General features: G+C 44.1%; 1 protein-coding gene across 3 annotated transcripts in view; it reads right to left on the bottom strand.

Moving 5' to 3' along the window:
- TJP3 (tight junction protein 3) overlaps positions 1-14,938 on the bottom strand; it is a 47,723-nt gene that overhangs the window by 8,622 nt on the left and 24,163 nt on the right. For all 3 annotated transcript variants that reach the window (XM_007431789.4, XM_007431787.4, XM_025168917.2), the window contains 11 exons: positions 13,789-14,275; positions 12,609-12,712; positions 11,114-11,276; positions 8,157-8,247; positions 6,843-6,907; positions 6,292-6,367; positions 6,049-6,205; positions 5,490-5,598; positions 4,066-4,285; positions 2,785-2,984; positions 1,137-1,232 (listed from right to left, as the gene is read on the bottom strand). In XM_007431789.4, the coding sequence (XP_007431851.1) occupies positions 1,137-1,232; positions 2,785-2,984; positions 4,066-4,285; positions 5,490-5,598; positions 6,049-6,205; positions 6,292-6,367; positions 6,843-6,907; positions 8,157-8,247; positions 11,114-11,276; positions 12,609-12,712; positions 13,789-14,275 (1,768 nt within the window). The remainder of the gene's footprint in view (positions 1-1,136; positions 1,233-2,784; positions 2,985-4,065; positions 4,286-5,489; positions 5,599-6,048; positions 6,206-6,291; positions 6,368-6,842; positions 6,908-8,156; positions 8,248-11,113; positions 11,277-12,608; positions 12,713-13,788; positions 14,276-14,938) is intronic.

Here is a 14,938-nt window from a genome sequence, read left to right as displayed (position 1 = left end):
CATCTTCAGACATGGAAGCTCATTGGCTGACTTTGAGCCAGTCCCTCCCTCTCAACCCAAGAGCCAATCAGGGCTAGTGGGGAAGGGGCTGGACTAGGAGTGGGTAAACCCAGGTTCTAGTCCCCCCTCAGCCATGGAAGCTCATTGGCTGACTTTGGGTTAGTCCCTCCCTCTCAGCCCAAGAGCCAATCAGGTCTAGTGGGGAAGGGGCTAGACTAGGAGTGGGGAGACCCAGGTTGTAGTCCTCCCTCACCCACAGCAGCTGTGGCTGACTTTGGGCCCTCTCAGGCCAACCTACCTCACAGGGTTATTGTAGGGAAAAATAGAGGGATGTGTCTGATGTTCATTGCTTTGAGCTTTGGGACCAAAGGCAGATTATAAATCTAACAAATGCATAAATAAATAAAATCTACAATATTCAGAAAAAACCAAAGCAGCCTTGTTCTAGCAGGTGTTCAGTGTTAGGTTAAATAAATGATGCCTTTGGTGTTCTAGGGTTTCTTTTTTATTGTTGATTTCTATTATTCATATAGGCTTTGAATGCATTTGGGGGGGCTTTGTTGTATCCCACCTGGAGTCTGTCAGGACTGAGGGAGGGTACAAATATTCTATAAATAAATAAAATGAAAATGATGGAGGCCAGACATTAATAAATTGGCAGCAGGTACGGGGAGAGCTAAAGTCCAGAATGAAGATGATGATGATCAATTGATTTTATATGCCGCCTGACTCCCAGCAACTCTAAATAATTAATTTTATAAGTGAACCATTTATTTTACAAGAGAAAAAAAAATCTAATATTACTTTTAAGAATATTTATTCTTTATTTATGTATTTTCTATCACCCCTTCAGGCTCTAGGCCAGTGTTTCTCAACCTTGACAACTTTAAGATGCGTGGACTTCAACTCCCAGAATTCCCCAGCCAGCATGGCTGGCTGGGGAATTCTGGGAGTTGTAGTCCACGCATCTTAAAGTTGTCAAGGTTGAGAAACACTGCTCTAGGCCTACAGCTCTCAGCCAATCTATGACCTGGAGGGTTTCAAGGCACAGCTGGAGCAGTGCTGAGCCTCACTGGGGCTGAGATCTACCATGTGAGATATGCTGCCCATCAGCCCTGAATCACAAGCGCACACACCTGCAATCTGAAACTGATCCGGCATTTCTGTGCTCAGTTTCTGCATGGCAATGTCAGCAATTGGGCCCAGGATCACCACAGGACGCTTAAAAGTTGCTGCATGAGAAAAGACAAATCGTAAATCAAGTTTCTAGTCCACCAGAGATTAGAAGAAAGGCACCTGAGAACTCTCAGGATGTGTTTCTTCCCTTACTCTTAGGGTTCTGCACACTTCAAAAATGATTTAGAAGTGCTTAAAGCAGCCCAGTGTTTTCAGGCTTATGTGCAAGGCTGAAAAAAGATGCCTTTGCATTAAGGGGACTGTGCAACTTTTTAAAGCGAAGGCATTTTTTTTCCAAGCTCAGGCAGAAGCCTGAGAAAACTCAGTCTGCTTTAAAGGAGAGACACATTACGTTCATGGAAGATCCAAAGTACTTCTGAATAATTTTTGAAGCATGCATAGCCCTACATTGTCTCAAAAACTTCTTACATTTCCCTCCATGCTATCACAAAAAACACAGTGTTCTGCAAACAACACATTCTTTTGGAATTAATATGAAAAAATGTAGCAATGGCCACAAACAGCTTTCAAAAAGGATTACAGATAATCCTCAGTTAACAATGGTAATTGGGACCAGAATTTCCATCGCTAAGCGATGTGGTCATAAAGTGTGACATCACGTGACCGCATCGCTTAGTGATGGCAATCCCTGCAGTCCCTGTTGTCGTCATTAAGTGAGGATTGTGGGTCGTTAAGTAAGGACCTCCTTGCAACAACCAAAGTCAGTGGGGAAGCGAGCAGGAAGTTGCAAGTTTCAGGTGGCTTACAGGCAGGCTGGCAGGAAGGTAAGTGGGAGAGGGAGCGACAGGGTATACAGGTGGCCAGGAAGGCATGGCATGAGCACAGAAGGGCTTGGGGTGGCTGCTGCCAGGTGGGGGAGACTAACTGGAGCAACTTGTGACCTTCCCTGCCAGCTTCCTCATTGATTTTGCTTGTGGGAAGCTGGCAGGGAAGGTTGCAAATGGCGATCATGTGACTGGGATGCTGCAACCATCATAAGTGCGAGCCAGTTGCCAAATGCCCGAATTGCGATCATGTGATTGTGGGGGTGCTGGGATGGTCAGAACTTTGAGGACTGGTTGTAAGTACCACTTGTTCAGCGCCGTTGTAACATTGAATGGTCACTGAATGAGTGGTTGTTAACCGAGGGGTACCTGTAGATCAATCCACAGAACAGTACACATTAACAGTTGATAGTCTCCATGACAGAATAAAGCCTCTGCTTTCAGAAGTAGTCTACCTCTGAATGCAAAACACTGAGAGGACAAAGAGCCAATGAGAATGCTACTGTGCCATCTGCTTGGCATCTGGGTGAGCCAAGATGCTGGAATAAATTAACCTTTGTTTATATCCTGCAACAAGATTGAGGTCTGCTTCCTTAACTCCCTCAGGCCAACCCGCAGTACCTCTGCTTGCTCTTCTCTACTACCTTATTTGCTTACTATTTTTTTACAAAAGAAAAACGGGCACCATGGGGAATCACCTTTTGCAAGAAACCCAAGGAGCACCCCATAAATGGGTGCCTCGCTTGCTTCCGCACATAAGTGTAGTATCTGCTTCTAAGGAAAAGCAGCAGCGCCTTTCTCCTTCGCTACCACAAGGTCCTACCTTCCTTGAGGACAACCTTCTCGTAAGGCGGGTAGTGGCCCTGCTTGGTGAGGGTGGAAAGGTCTTCCCGGCTCTTCCGTAGTGCCCTCTTGGCTCCCCGCAAACCGCGCAGCTTCCAGAACTCCGCTCGAGCCCCCAAAACGCTGGAGGTCCTTGATGTCGCTTTGAGAACTGATTCCAGGCTGGATATCTGTTCGGCCCTGGGGTCAAAAAAGGCAGGGATCAGGAGCACGAGGGACAGAGGAAGTCACCTTATTGGCCCAACAAGAGCCGCTGGTTAAAACCAACCATGATACAGGGTGAAACCAGAGTTGCAGAAGTGACTCCTGCAGAGTGGGATACATCATAGCAGTTTTCTTAAACCTTTTGCTCTCAGGACCCCATCCCACTTTTAAAAATTATGGAGGAAGACCCCAGAAGAGCTTTGGTTTGTATGGGTTATATTTATCGATATTTACCACATTAAAAATTAAAGTGGACATATTTGTAGCATATTTATTTATTGAATCATGTAAAAATAACAATATTAAACACATTAGATATTGACATAGGATTTTTTCCATGAAAAAACCCTGTATTTTTTAAGAAATAAAAAATAATAATGAGAAGAGTGACTTTGTTCTAGATTTTTGCAAATATCTTCATCATCTGGCCAATAATTTTGATTTTGCAAACCCTAAGAGGGTCTTGGGGGGCCCCCTGGGGTCATCGGACAACACTTTAAGAAACACTGAGTTATAGCAAACCCTACACAGCAGTTATGTTACTGTGTAAGGCCCTCCTTTAAATGCCTGTTATTGCGGTATCACCTAGGGCAGCAATGGCAAACCTATGACACATGTGTCAAAGGTGACACACCATGACGTTTTGGGTGACATGATTGTATTTTTTTTAAATAAATGAATATGTAAAGAATTGTTTCTCTTTTGTTCAGGGTGGGGTGGGGGGGGGTGACACAGCAGTCAAGTTAGGCGTTTTCCGAATTTTTGACACACCGAGCCCAAAAGGCTCGCCATCACTGACTTAGGGGGTGGGGCTTGCATTGCACATGCTCAGATGCTGCAAAAGCATATCTGGTTCCTTGCTCGCCAACAAAAAACAGGCCAGACAGCCCAGCCGGCTTGTTTTCTGCCAGCAATTACAGACCGAAAACAGAGCGAAAGCATCCTGCTGTGGCTCAACTGTTTTTTGCCAGCAAGGAATAATTAAAGTGCCATTTTTATTTTTACTTATGCCACCCCTGCTTGGATTTCTTCCCGTATACAAAACACATGCATCTACCTGCTCTGGTTTGGAATGATGCCCTTGTCCAGCTCTTGAAGCTCCTTTCCCATCCGCAGGGCGAGCCAACTTCCCAGTTTGCCCCGATACATCGTGTCTACCACATGGAAGACTTCTCCCCGGGTAAAGCTCAGTCCAGAAGGCGCATCCTTCTCAAAGTCAAAGTGGGTGCGGATATAGAACGAATCCCCCACGTTGGACCTGACCATCTTCTTGTAAACTAGGGAAAAGAGATCAATGGGAACCAGCCCAGCCTACCTTACAGGGATATTGTTATACAGATAAAAAAAGGGAAGAATCCCCCACATATGACTGCTCAGAGTTGCCAGCACTTGGGAACACTTATAAGGAAACAGGTGGGCAATTTTTTTTTTAAAATAGAGGCATACATGTATCTATATATTCATCCATCCATCCATCCATCCATCCATCCATCCGGTTTTCAGGAGCCTTGGGTGCTTGTCTGGGCAGAGCAAATTTGGGGAGCTGTTTCTCTGTGATAGAAGGTTTAAGGGGGTTAACTTCCCCTGTAACCACATCCTCTAATAGAAAAGCAAATCGTTATTTAAAGTGGTTGGAAGATTTTAGGTATAAATTTAGTGCCTTAAAACTTCATGAAGATCGAGGCAATCATTTATCTTTTAAAATCTACCCCGACCACCCAGAAATGCAGGAAAAAGTAAAAACAATTCTGACCTTCGTCGTTTTTATAGGCAGGGAGAATCATCTTTATTTGCCCACAAAGACTGCAGGAAGTGATGGACTGATATAATTGAATTTTACCCTTTTCACCCCGTTTCTCAAACATGCATTTTCATGTGCGCACGCACGCACGCAGGCACGCACACATTCACACAGATTCTCCCCCACTTGCTATCTCAGCATGCAGGAATGGGGAGACTTAAACCGCATTTAGACCTTGCTTAACGACTGCCCTGCTTAGCGACCATTCGAAGTTACCACTCTGAAAAAGTAACTTTAATGACCGGTCTTCGCATTATGACTGTCGTAGCATCCCGCTATCATGTGATCACCATTTGCGCACTTCCCAGTTGGCTTGTGACAAGCAGTCAACGGAGAAGCCAGCAGTAATAATGCACATCATGGTCATGTTATGTCATGCTTAAAAACCTGCAGCAACCTGCTTAATGACCAAATAGGACGTGACGTCGTAAGTCTGTCGTGGTCGTGATGTTTTGCTTAGTGTCCATGTTGCTTAGTGATGGAGTTGCTAGTCCCAACTGTGGTCGCTAAGCGAGGACAACCTGAAGGGGCTCAGCCAAACTGAGCCTTCTCACGCTTGCCGAATTGGGGGGAAAGGAGGGAAGGGAGCACTTTCTATGCTGCCTTGAGCTCCAGGAGCTCCAGGAGGGATATAAAATCTACCAATGGTGAATAAATCACCCAACGGTCATGTCACTTACTGTCCTGTTTGTTTTGAACGTGTAGCATCACTTCTTCCCCTGGGGGCAACTCCATCAAGTACTGAACAGCATCCTCGCGAGTCACGTTCTGGAAGGGCCTCTCATTCACCTGCCAGGAGAGAGGGGCAAGCGGGGTTTGGCCAGCACTGCCGCTATTAACCAAATGTTCCATACCCCTGCAGCTCTGCCCACCTCGTTTGCCCATGTCCCTCTTTATTTAACTTATTATTAGCAGTCTTTGACGTATGTTGCCTTTCATTCAGGAACTTAAGGTGGCATGCCTAGCACTCCCTCCACCCATTTTTTTCTCACAACACCCCTGTGAGGTAGGTTGAGCTGAGAGAGGGAATAGCACCAGGCTGGCTGGGGAACGCTGGGAGTTGAAGTCCACCCATCTTAAAGTTGCCAAGGTCGGGAAACACCGGTCTAATCTGTATCTACATCCTTAAAGTTTCCTTCCCTTAGTTCTAGTCTTCCCCTCTGGAGCAAGTGATCATCCTGCACCTGGCCAAGATTCCAGATCCACCAAGATCAGGGCTGGTTCCTTGGGCAGACATACCTGAAGGATCTGGTCGCCTTCTTGAATGCCCTGAATCTCAGCCGGGCTGCCCTCCTGCACGCCAGCCACAAATATCCCAACGTCGTTCCCGCCAGCAAGACGAAGCCCAATGTTCTTTGCTTTGACAAAACGTACCACTTTCGAATCGGGACTGTACCTACAACGAGAGCAGAACACAGCTCAAATCCCGGCTGTGTGTCTGGCTGCTGCTGTCCAAAATGCAGCCTTCACTGTGGAGCTTACCCTAAATTCCCACCACTTTGCACGATGGAATTATTCCCTTGGGAATCGTAGCCATTGCTGGGGGGTTCCTCGGCATCTAGAAGGGGCAGAAAGAACCCGTGAAAAAGGGCTTCAAATGGTTTAATTTCTTCGTTTGCATGCAGGCTTTGCGTTCTGTATTCTTAAAAACGCCTCCTTTCCCTCCCCACTTCCCTCCTCATCCAAGTCAGAAATAAGCTTCTCGCAGAAATCCACAGAAAAATCCAGAATGAAGAAAGCGCAGCCCAGGTATTGCATCCCTTCCCCAGACAGGTAACAGACTTACATCCTGCGACGATCCCTTTAACCCCATCAGACCACAACACCTGCCTATCCCAGGTCCTTGGGAAAGACTTGATAGGTGGATAAAAATGCCAAACCCAGTCTAAACATCTGGCCAACTGTGCGACCAACCATAATAATAATGATGTCTGTGTTTGCAAGTGATCCCAGAAGTGGATTTCTCTCCCTTAAGGTTATTGCTCATAATCATCAACCTTACAAGGAAGACTAACTAAGTTCATGGGACTTACTAGGAATTGAGGTTGAAGTCAACTCTTCCATCGCCATCTCTTCTCTGCTGTAACCCCTCTGTGATCTGGAGAGAAGCAGATGAAACCCAGAATTATAATTTGAGGGAAACAACAGTATCTTACAGCTCTCCAGGGTATTTCTTGCAATCAACATTTAAAAGACCAATTACGACTATGGCTTATTTGTATCCTGCTTTTCAGCCCCAGCGTCACATATTAACACAAAGAAAGATAGAATCAGAGCCGAATTAAATCCAAAATTAGTCCAAGCAATGTAAGACAGCAAAATCCCTACATAAGAGGGGAACAGATAAAAGAATGTATTTGCCAAGTCTATGCCCACTCACAATGAGGGCTAGAAACCTTAGCAGACAGAAAGCAAAAAAAAAAAAAAAAGTAATATCCAGCTATGGTAATTAAGAAGTGATCTTACTACATTTTACTTATTGGGCAAAAAAGCCATAAAAATAACTGTTCACACAATAAATTATTTTACAAAATACAGGAGCATGTCCAATCATAAATATATAAATTAAATGAATCAATAAATAAATTCAGGAAGTTATCTCAGCAGCAGCCAGGCAACTATTTCCCCCCTTTAACCTGAGCTATTAAAGTCCCTGATTTGTGGTAACTCAAACATAGTGTTCTTCTTGTTCAGACATGCATGTCCAAGATATAATGGGTTTAAAGGATATAAAACATGCTTGGGTCTTGCCCCCAACTTTCTCGCCACCCAATTTGCTCTATACTGTGGTGGAAGATCCTTGGAATTGCAGCTCAAAAAAAACTTGATTCCACCAAACCTGAAGCTGGGTCTAATCAATCAACTTCTTTTACTGCAAGGGACTCCATTTGAGAGGTAAAATGACTCCTTCCAACGCTACAATTTTATGCTAGTCTGTAATTAAGTAATGCTTCCTTCAAGCTCGACTCTTAATGATATCACGGCCATGGAATTTTCTGGGAAAAAATCATGCATCCTTCCAGCCTGGTTTTTCAACCTCCCAGCCCTGGCATTTTCTAGTAGTCTTCATCCAACAAAATCCAATCCTGGTTAGCTGTTTTTAGATCAACCAAGATACTGCCACCTAGTTGGGGATGTTGGTCTTGAAATCTGACCACAGAAAAATGTTCAGGGCTACCTTACCTAGGCTGTTAAAATTCAGATGACCACTGGATGGCAGCAAAGAGATCCTGAAATCTCTAACTCTCTGCTATCATTTAATCTGGATTATCTGGATTTTTTGCAACCCAGCTACAGCATCTATGCTGATGACAGCAGCCAGGTAAGGCCTACAGGGAGATTCTTACCGGACAGAATCCCTTTTCAGAGATTCAGGAGAGTGTGGTAAACTTGCCACAGGAGGGGGAGGCGAGATGTCTGAGCCAAGATCAGATATATCTAAAAAACAGAGAGAAGTAACTAGGATTTTACAAGACAGACACTTTGTTAGGATTACATTTCTCTAATGAGAAGCAGATGAATCTGATAAATTTGTACAAGGTATAAAGCATTGTGTGGTTTGGTTTTTTACAAACCATGATTCATAGCTCAATTTTGCGTGTAAACTTCTATGGCCATTATATCTTCTACAACAAGTTATGTTTCAAACACACCATTAGTCTGATGTCTGAGCTTAGCAAAAATGTGTGTGGTTTCCTTTCTGAATTAAACTGCAAGGTGTGGGGAAAAACCCTTTTAAAATGTCCATTTAAATCCAGGTCAAGACAAGCAAAACAAGAAAGAGTAAATATATAGAATGCCACAATTATGGAAAACAAGCAATAAAAACAGAGCATAAAAACTCAAAGCAATTAGAAGCTGTCATTTAATAAAGATAATTAGCAGCTTAGAGAAAATACTATACTCCAATAGCAGGAGTCCAAGAAACTTTGAAAAGATTTCTGTTAATAAAAAGAGTTTTGCCTGCTGCACTGAGAGGCTGTGTTTGCAAACCATTGTTTTGCTTAACTATTAATTACTGCAGAATAAATCATAATTAGAGGGTTCACTTAACACACTTAAATAAAGCTTGGTGTAAACATCACAGTGGCTCGGTTCATATAGCAGAATACTGTAAATCACAAACAAACCACATTTTGGCTTAGTGTGTTGTGTGAACAAGCCAGCCAGCGGTCCTCAGAATTCACTAACCAAGTTCTCATAACACGCTAAGCCAAAATGTGGCCTGATGTGTGTGTCAAATGAGACATACAGTATTTCTCTAAGATTCCTGGCTTATTTCTGGTTTCTACTAGGGCCCGGTGTACACTTTTAATGTGGCCGTCAGTTAAACCCGTATGCCAGCAGCCTCTCTTGAATGCTTATCTTTCAATTTATTTTAATTTTTTTAAATGAGAAAGAATTAAATGGGAAGCAAAAACCAGCCTATAAAACCATCCTCTTCAGACTTCATTGACATCCTTAGAAAACCAAAACGGTGGATGGCTTTCACCTTGTACTTTGTTTGGAAAAGTGCCCTGCCTGCTTAGAAAAAAATGAAGCTAAAGAAGTGGTAGGCACAGGAGTATGACATCATAGGTCATGATGTCATACTATGACATCATAGGTATCATGATGACATCCCACAAATGACGACATCATGGAACATAGGACAGCATTTGCCCCTGATAGGGCCCATGGAGGGAGGGAGAATCCTGGGAATGGGGTGGGAGGAAACAGGGAACCACCGTACCAATTTGTGTGTTGGAACCAGTCGGTGGAAGCTCTAGAGAAGAAGATCCCACCTCCAAGTAAGGAGGAATTTCCTGACCATGAGACTATGAAGAGGAACCGCCTGCCTCCTGGAGTCTTGGGGGCTCCATCCCCGGAGGCTTTCAAGCCAAGGTTGGACAGATATTTGCCTGGGATGGTCTGAGGATTCTTGCCTTAGGCAGGGGGTTGGACTAGAAGGCCTCCAAGGTCTCTCTCAACCTTAGGATTCTGTGATTCCTCAAGGAAGTGGCTGTTTATGACTGAAAACACCCCAATACCAGTCATGTTGTTAATTGACAAGTCTCCCACCTTATGGCATCCATCTTCCAAAGCGCCCACAACATGCTTTCAAATTTTTAGATAGGTTCACCAGCCCAAAAAAGTTGCTTACGTTCCATCCAACCAAGCCACGTGGCCAAGCGGCAAAAGCAGCTGAAAAAAGGAGGCAAAACTGGCCAAACACAACAGGAGCATTAAAACCAACCAGGGCTTAGTAAGCTGGGGTGCACCAAATACAGGTAATCCTTGACTTACAACCACAATAGGGACCAGAAAATTCGTCATTAAGTGGTGTGGTCGTTAAGCGAGGCATCACATGACCATACCCATTTTATGACCTTTTTTGCTGCGATTGTTAAGCAAGACATCATGTGACCACAACTTGCAACCTTCCCTTCCAGCTTCCCCATTGACTTTGCTTGTCAGAAGCTGGCTGGGAAGGTTGCAAGTGGCAGTCACGTGACTACAAGATGCTGCAACCAGTGTAAATGTGCAAAGGTTGCCAAGCGCCCAAATCACGATCATGTGACTGCACGGATGCTGTGACGGTCGTAAGTGTGAGGACCAGTCACAAGTTACTTTTTTCAGCACCGTCATAACTTTGAACAGTCGCTAAATGAATGGTTGTAAGTCAAGGACTACCTGTAGCTGAATTGCCAGGCTACTGCAAGTTGATGAGAAAGAACAAACACAGCTCAGCCCGAGAAAGATGGGCAGCCTGTAAAGAACACAAGAAAACCCAATCTCTTGTTGCTGCTCTGGGGAAGTAACCCAGATGACTTCTAATATGGAAGCAAGGAACCAAATTTGGAAGGAAACAAGGCCTAGTTATGCTTCCAGACACATGTTGGAAATCCTTCTTGTATTTTGGCTACCTGTATGTCTCTGCCCTGAAACCCTGTTGGTACTAACCACAGGTAATCCTTGTTTAGCAACTGCCTCATTTAGTGACTGTTTGTTTAGTTTGTTTAGTTATGACAGTGATGAAAAAGTAACTTTATGGCCAAGCCTCACATTTATGACCTTTGCAGGTATGTAACGCAAAGAAAAGCTGAAATACGATCATAAGCACCGTTGCCGTTTCATTTAGCTTTGCTTAACGATCAGGTTGCTGGTCCCAACTGTGTTGCTAAATGAGGACAACCTGTCCATTAATCCATCTCTGTCTTCATCTGCTTCCCTGTAGGTAAGATCTCGGCAGCCTCAGGATCCACCTTCATTTCCCCCCATATCCTCCTTCCCTCCCCAGCTTTTCTCCAGACGCCCCCCTCACCGTCCAAGTGGGAACTTTCCGTATCGCTGTCTCTCACTTGAGGGATGTTGACCAAGAACTGGCTGTTATCACGCAAAACGAGTAAGGTAAGTTTTCCCTCGGACTGTTCGATCAGCTGCCGCGTCTCCCCTAAAGACATGTTCTCACTGACAATACCATTGATCTAGAAGAGATGAAGAGAGGAGTCAGACCAAGTAACCTCCTCCCAGCCTTACGAGGAAGTAATGTTTTGGCTGGGAATCTCATCTTATTTTTCTTCTTGAAGCAGCATTATGAGCTGTAAAAATAAGGAGTGGGGGGGATGGGTTGTCCATCTTTGTTCAACATTTTCTGCAACTCATTACTTTTTTAAAAAATGGATTTTTACTATATGCTCATCTGCAAAAGAAAAAGAAAAAGGAAAGAACAAATGCCCGTATTTTCATTTGGAAATATTTTCTTGATATCTTCCCTTGTGTTTGAGAAACAGATTTCTCTCTTTACCTTTTGAAAGTGAGGCCTGTCTATATTTTCTGCAGCTTGTTTTCATTAAGATGGTTCTTGCATCTTGACAGAGATCATTATTTGACTTTAAAGAGAAACAGATTTGACTTTAACATACAGTATTTCGCACTGCTCTGGGGATTCCTTGCAGGCAGCCTACAGACCCAACCTTGTACGTGTGCATGGATTGAGTGATTGTGCCTTCAAGTTAGCTTGCCATCGCCTCCTTCCTAGGGCTGAGAGTGACTGGCCCAAGGGCATCCAGCTGGCTTCATATCTAAGGCAGGACTAGAACTCACAGTCTCCTGGTTTCTAGCCTGGTGCCTTAACCACTACACCAAATTGGCTCTCTGTATTTAAATTACTCATACTAGTAGTATTAGTAATAAAGTTATATCCTGCCTTTATTGTATACAATTCATGATGCATATAATGCTTCCACCTCTTATTTATCCCATAAGAGTGCAGTGAGGTGGGTTGGGCTGAGAGCGACTGGCACAAAGTCACCCAGCCGGCTTCCATGACGAAGGGAGAAGTAGATTTCCCGGTCGCCCGGTTTCCGGTCCAGCACCTTCACCACTACACCAAGCTGGCTCTCGCATAGTCACCACAGGTGGCTAGAAATTCCATCCAGGCGACGAAGCAAATAGACTAAGCAAATTGACAGATCCCCTTCACTCCTTCCCTTCCAGTTCGATACGTGTTTATTATTTATTTATTTATATTGATCATGGGTGATGGCCCCTTTTCTTGTGGCTAAATCGCACGTTCACAGTTAGGTTATGGGAATATCACTCTGTTCTGCAACTTACCTCTCAACCTTAACCTCTCACCTTTTAAACATTTGCCCAGTTATGGCAGGCCTGCATAACTTGTTAGGGTTTTTCCGTGACATGTCGGGGGTCTATTCCCACAAATGGAGAGGATCGAAACAAATAACATAAGCAGACTCATCCAAAAAATTGTACAGACCATGAACTATTGCAATAATAGCAACCTTTCCCCGACTAACCTTGAGAATAAGGTCCCCCTCTTGCAGGGAGTTATCTTTGGCGGCCAATCCTGACTCCGTGATGTGTTTGATAAAAATCTGGCTCCCCAGCTTCAGTCCGTATTCTTGGGTTTTCAGGAAGGAAAGTTTTTAAAAGAGCAATTAGCAAAGTGAACATTGTTCTCATTGATAAAGTCCTTTTCTAAGAGTGGGACAGGTACAGGGGCCATATGTCCTTTATTATAAAGGAAAGCCCTTTATAGTTTATTTATTTTTCAAAAACTCATGTTTGTCCTTTATTTTGGTCATTTAACTTTTCCTGTGCAAATGGTAATGCCCAGTCTTTCACATTTATGTGAAAAATATGAAAACTGAATTGTCTTTTTAAAATAAATTTACATATTCTGTTTGATTTTAGAGATTTTTATTAGACTATGCATTTTTGTAAAGTTTTTTCTTGGTTTTGCTCTTGAATTTTCCTTTGTAAAACAAAGGAAATCAACATAAACAATTTTTTTATCCTTACGGACCTCTTTCAGATTTGCCCCTTTTTCAGGTTTTTCCTTTATTTTTTCCAAGAAAATATAGGGATATTTTTGCACGATAGGGATGGGGGAAAGGGCAACATGTACAATCTTTTGCATGCTGCAGAATTCATGACAAAAACAGAGCATTCTGTGTAATCCAGTAGTTTAATTCTACACAGGCCAATCTCACTTTTCAGGAAGAAAGTCCCCTTTCATTTTAACTGGTATCTTCTATTCTTGTGAAGGATTTATTGCTTACCCGAGGTGGAAAAGTAGTGTTGTGGGATTTAATTAAACCAATTTTTATCCTGATTTAATTTGTTTAAGGCTACTTCAAGTTAATTTAAGCGAAGCTCAAACAGGGGGCCATTCTGAGAAATATTTGCTCTATGAGATCAGTAAGAATTTTGGCAGATCGGATAGATCAGTGTTTTTCAAACTTGGCAACTTTAAGATGGGTGGACTTCAACTCCCAGAATTCCCCAGCCAGCACAGCTGGGGGGGGAATTCTGGGAGTTGTAGTCCACCCATCTTAAAGTTGCCAAGTTTGAAAAACACTGGGATAGATGAACCACAATAAAAGTGGTAGGGAAAAAATAGAGGACAGTAGTTCAATTCTGAGAAGCAGAACTAGGGCAACAGGTGAAAAGAAAGTTAGAAAGCTAGCCATTCACCTTCGCTCTCCTTCCGCTTCACCAAAACCGAGCGGACGGGTTTCATCGGCACATCCTGCTTTGGCAGCCTCTTGAACCCAGACATCAGGGCAAGCCCGCTGGTACTTCCTTTGTGACTGTGCCCATTGGCAAAAGGGGGCCTATCAGACCCACTATCTTGGTTCCGCTTCCGGTGGCCCCCCTCTTGGCTCCGCCGCCGGCTCCTGAGGGTCTGCCGATGGGTGCCGTTGTCATCATCACGGTAATGTCCCGAACTTCTCTCGCTGGACGAGTCTCCATCGTAACCACGGTCTGCTTCTGTCCGCCGCTGGCTCTGACCAGGGTGTCTGCCTAGTGGGGTTGACTCATCATCCCGGTCCCCATAATCCTCATCCGAGTCATCATTTCTCCCATCCGTCAAATGTGGTGTAGGAGTTCCAGAAGGCTGGTTCCTGGGCTGGCTGGGTTTGGCAACGGGCAGGTGGATTTTCCGGGGTCTTTTTACTGTCTGCGATAGGTGAAAGAGAGTTTGCATCAGCAACAAACCTCCTCTGGGCTGTCTGCTTTATTAAATCAATTAAAAAAGGAAATCCGTGCAAGGGCCGCCTGAATCAGTTTACAAACAAACTAGGAGAGGCTTTTGCGAGCCATGAATTAGCTTCAGCTGGAGTTATTCCACTTGTTGAGAATCAGCACTTCCTTAACTCACTAGCAGGGACTAGAAAAATTGACCATCAAGGCTTCATAGGCTGACCACAAACACTCCATACACAGACTAACTGGCTGGTTGCTGCCTGGACGTCTTGCTAAAGCAGTGTTGTCCAAACTTGGCCACTTTGAGTGGACTTCAACTCCCAGAATTCCCCAGCCAGCCATGCTGGCTGGGGAATTCTGGGAGTTGAAGTCCACTCATCTTAAAGTGGCCAAGTTTGGACAACACTGTGCTAAAGAAACATTATAAGCGAGCCCACGACTGGAATAAAGAGAGGAGACGTGGCATTCAGATGTGGTTATTGGTGTCCGGACAAAGTTCTGGAGACAAACCAGAGTTTATCACTAGCATGCTAAAAAGAGGTGGAACGCAGAGGTGGAAATCTCATATGCTAATATCCCCCCCCCTGGACTATTATGGGATAAAATGCGTTCGTGCACATGTCTAAGATGTGTACCA

Source organism: Python bivittatus, unplaced genomic scaffold (genome assembly GCF_059951505.1).
Source record: "Python bivittatus isolate LINGU-HERP-01145 unplaced genomic scaffold, Pbiv_v1 ctg000580_np1212, whole genome shotgun sequence".
Taxonomy (NCBI): Eukaryota; Metazoa; Chordata; class Lepidosauria; order Squamata; family Pythonidae; genus Python; species Python bivittatus.
The sequence above is the reverse complement of the archived record's forward strand: the minus strand, read 5'-3'. Positions and strand labels throughout refer to the sequence as shown.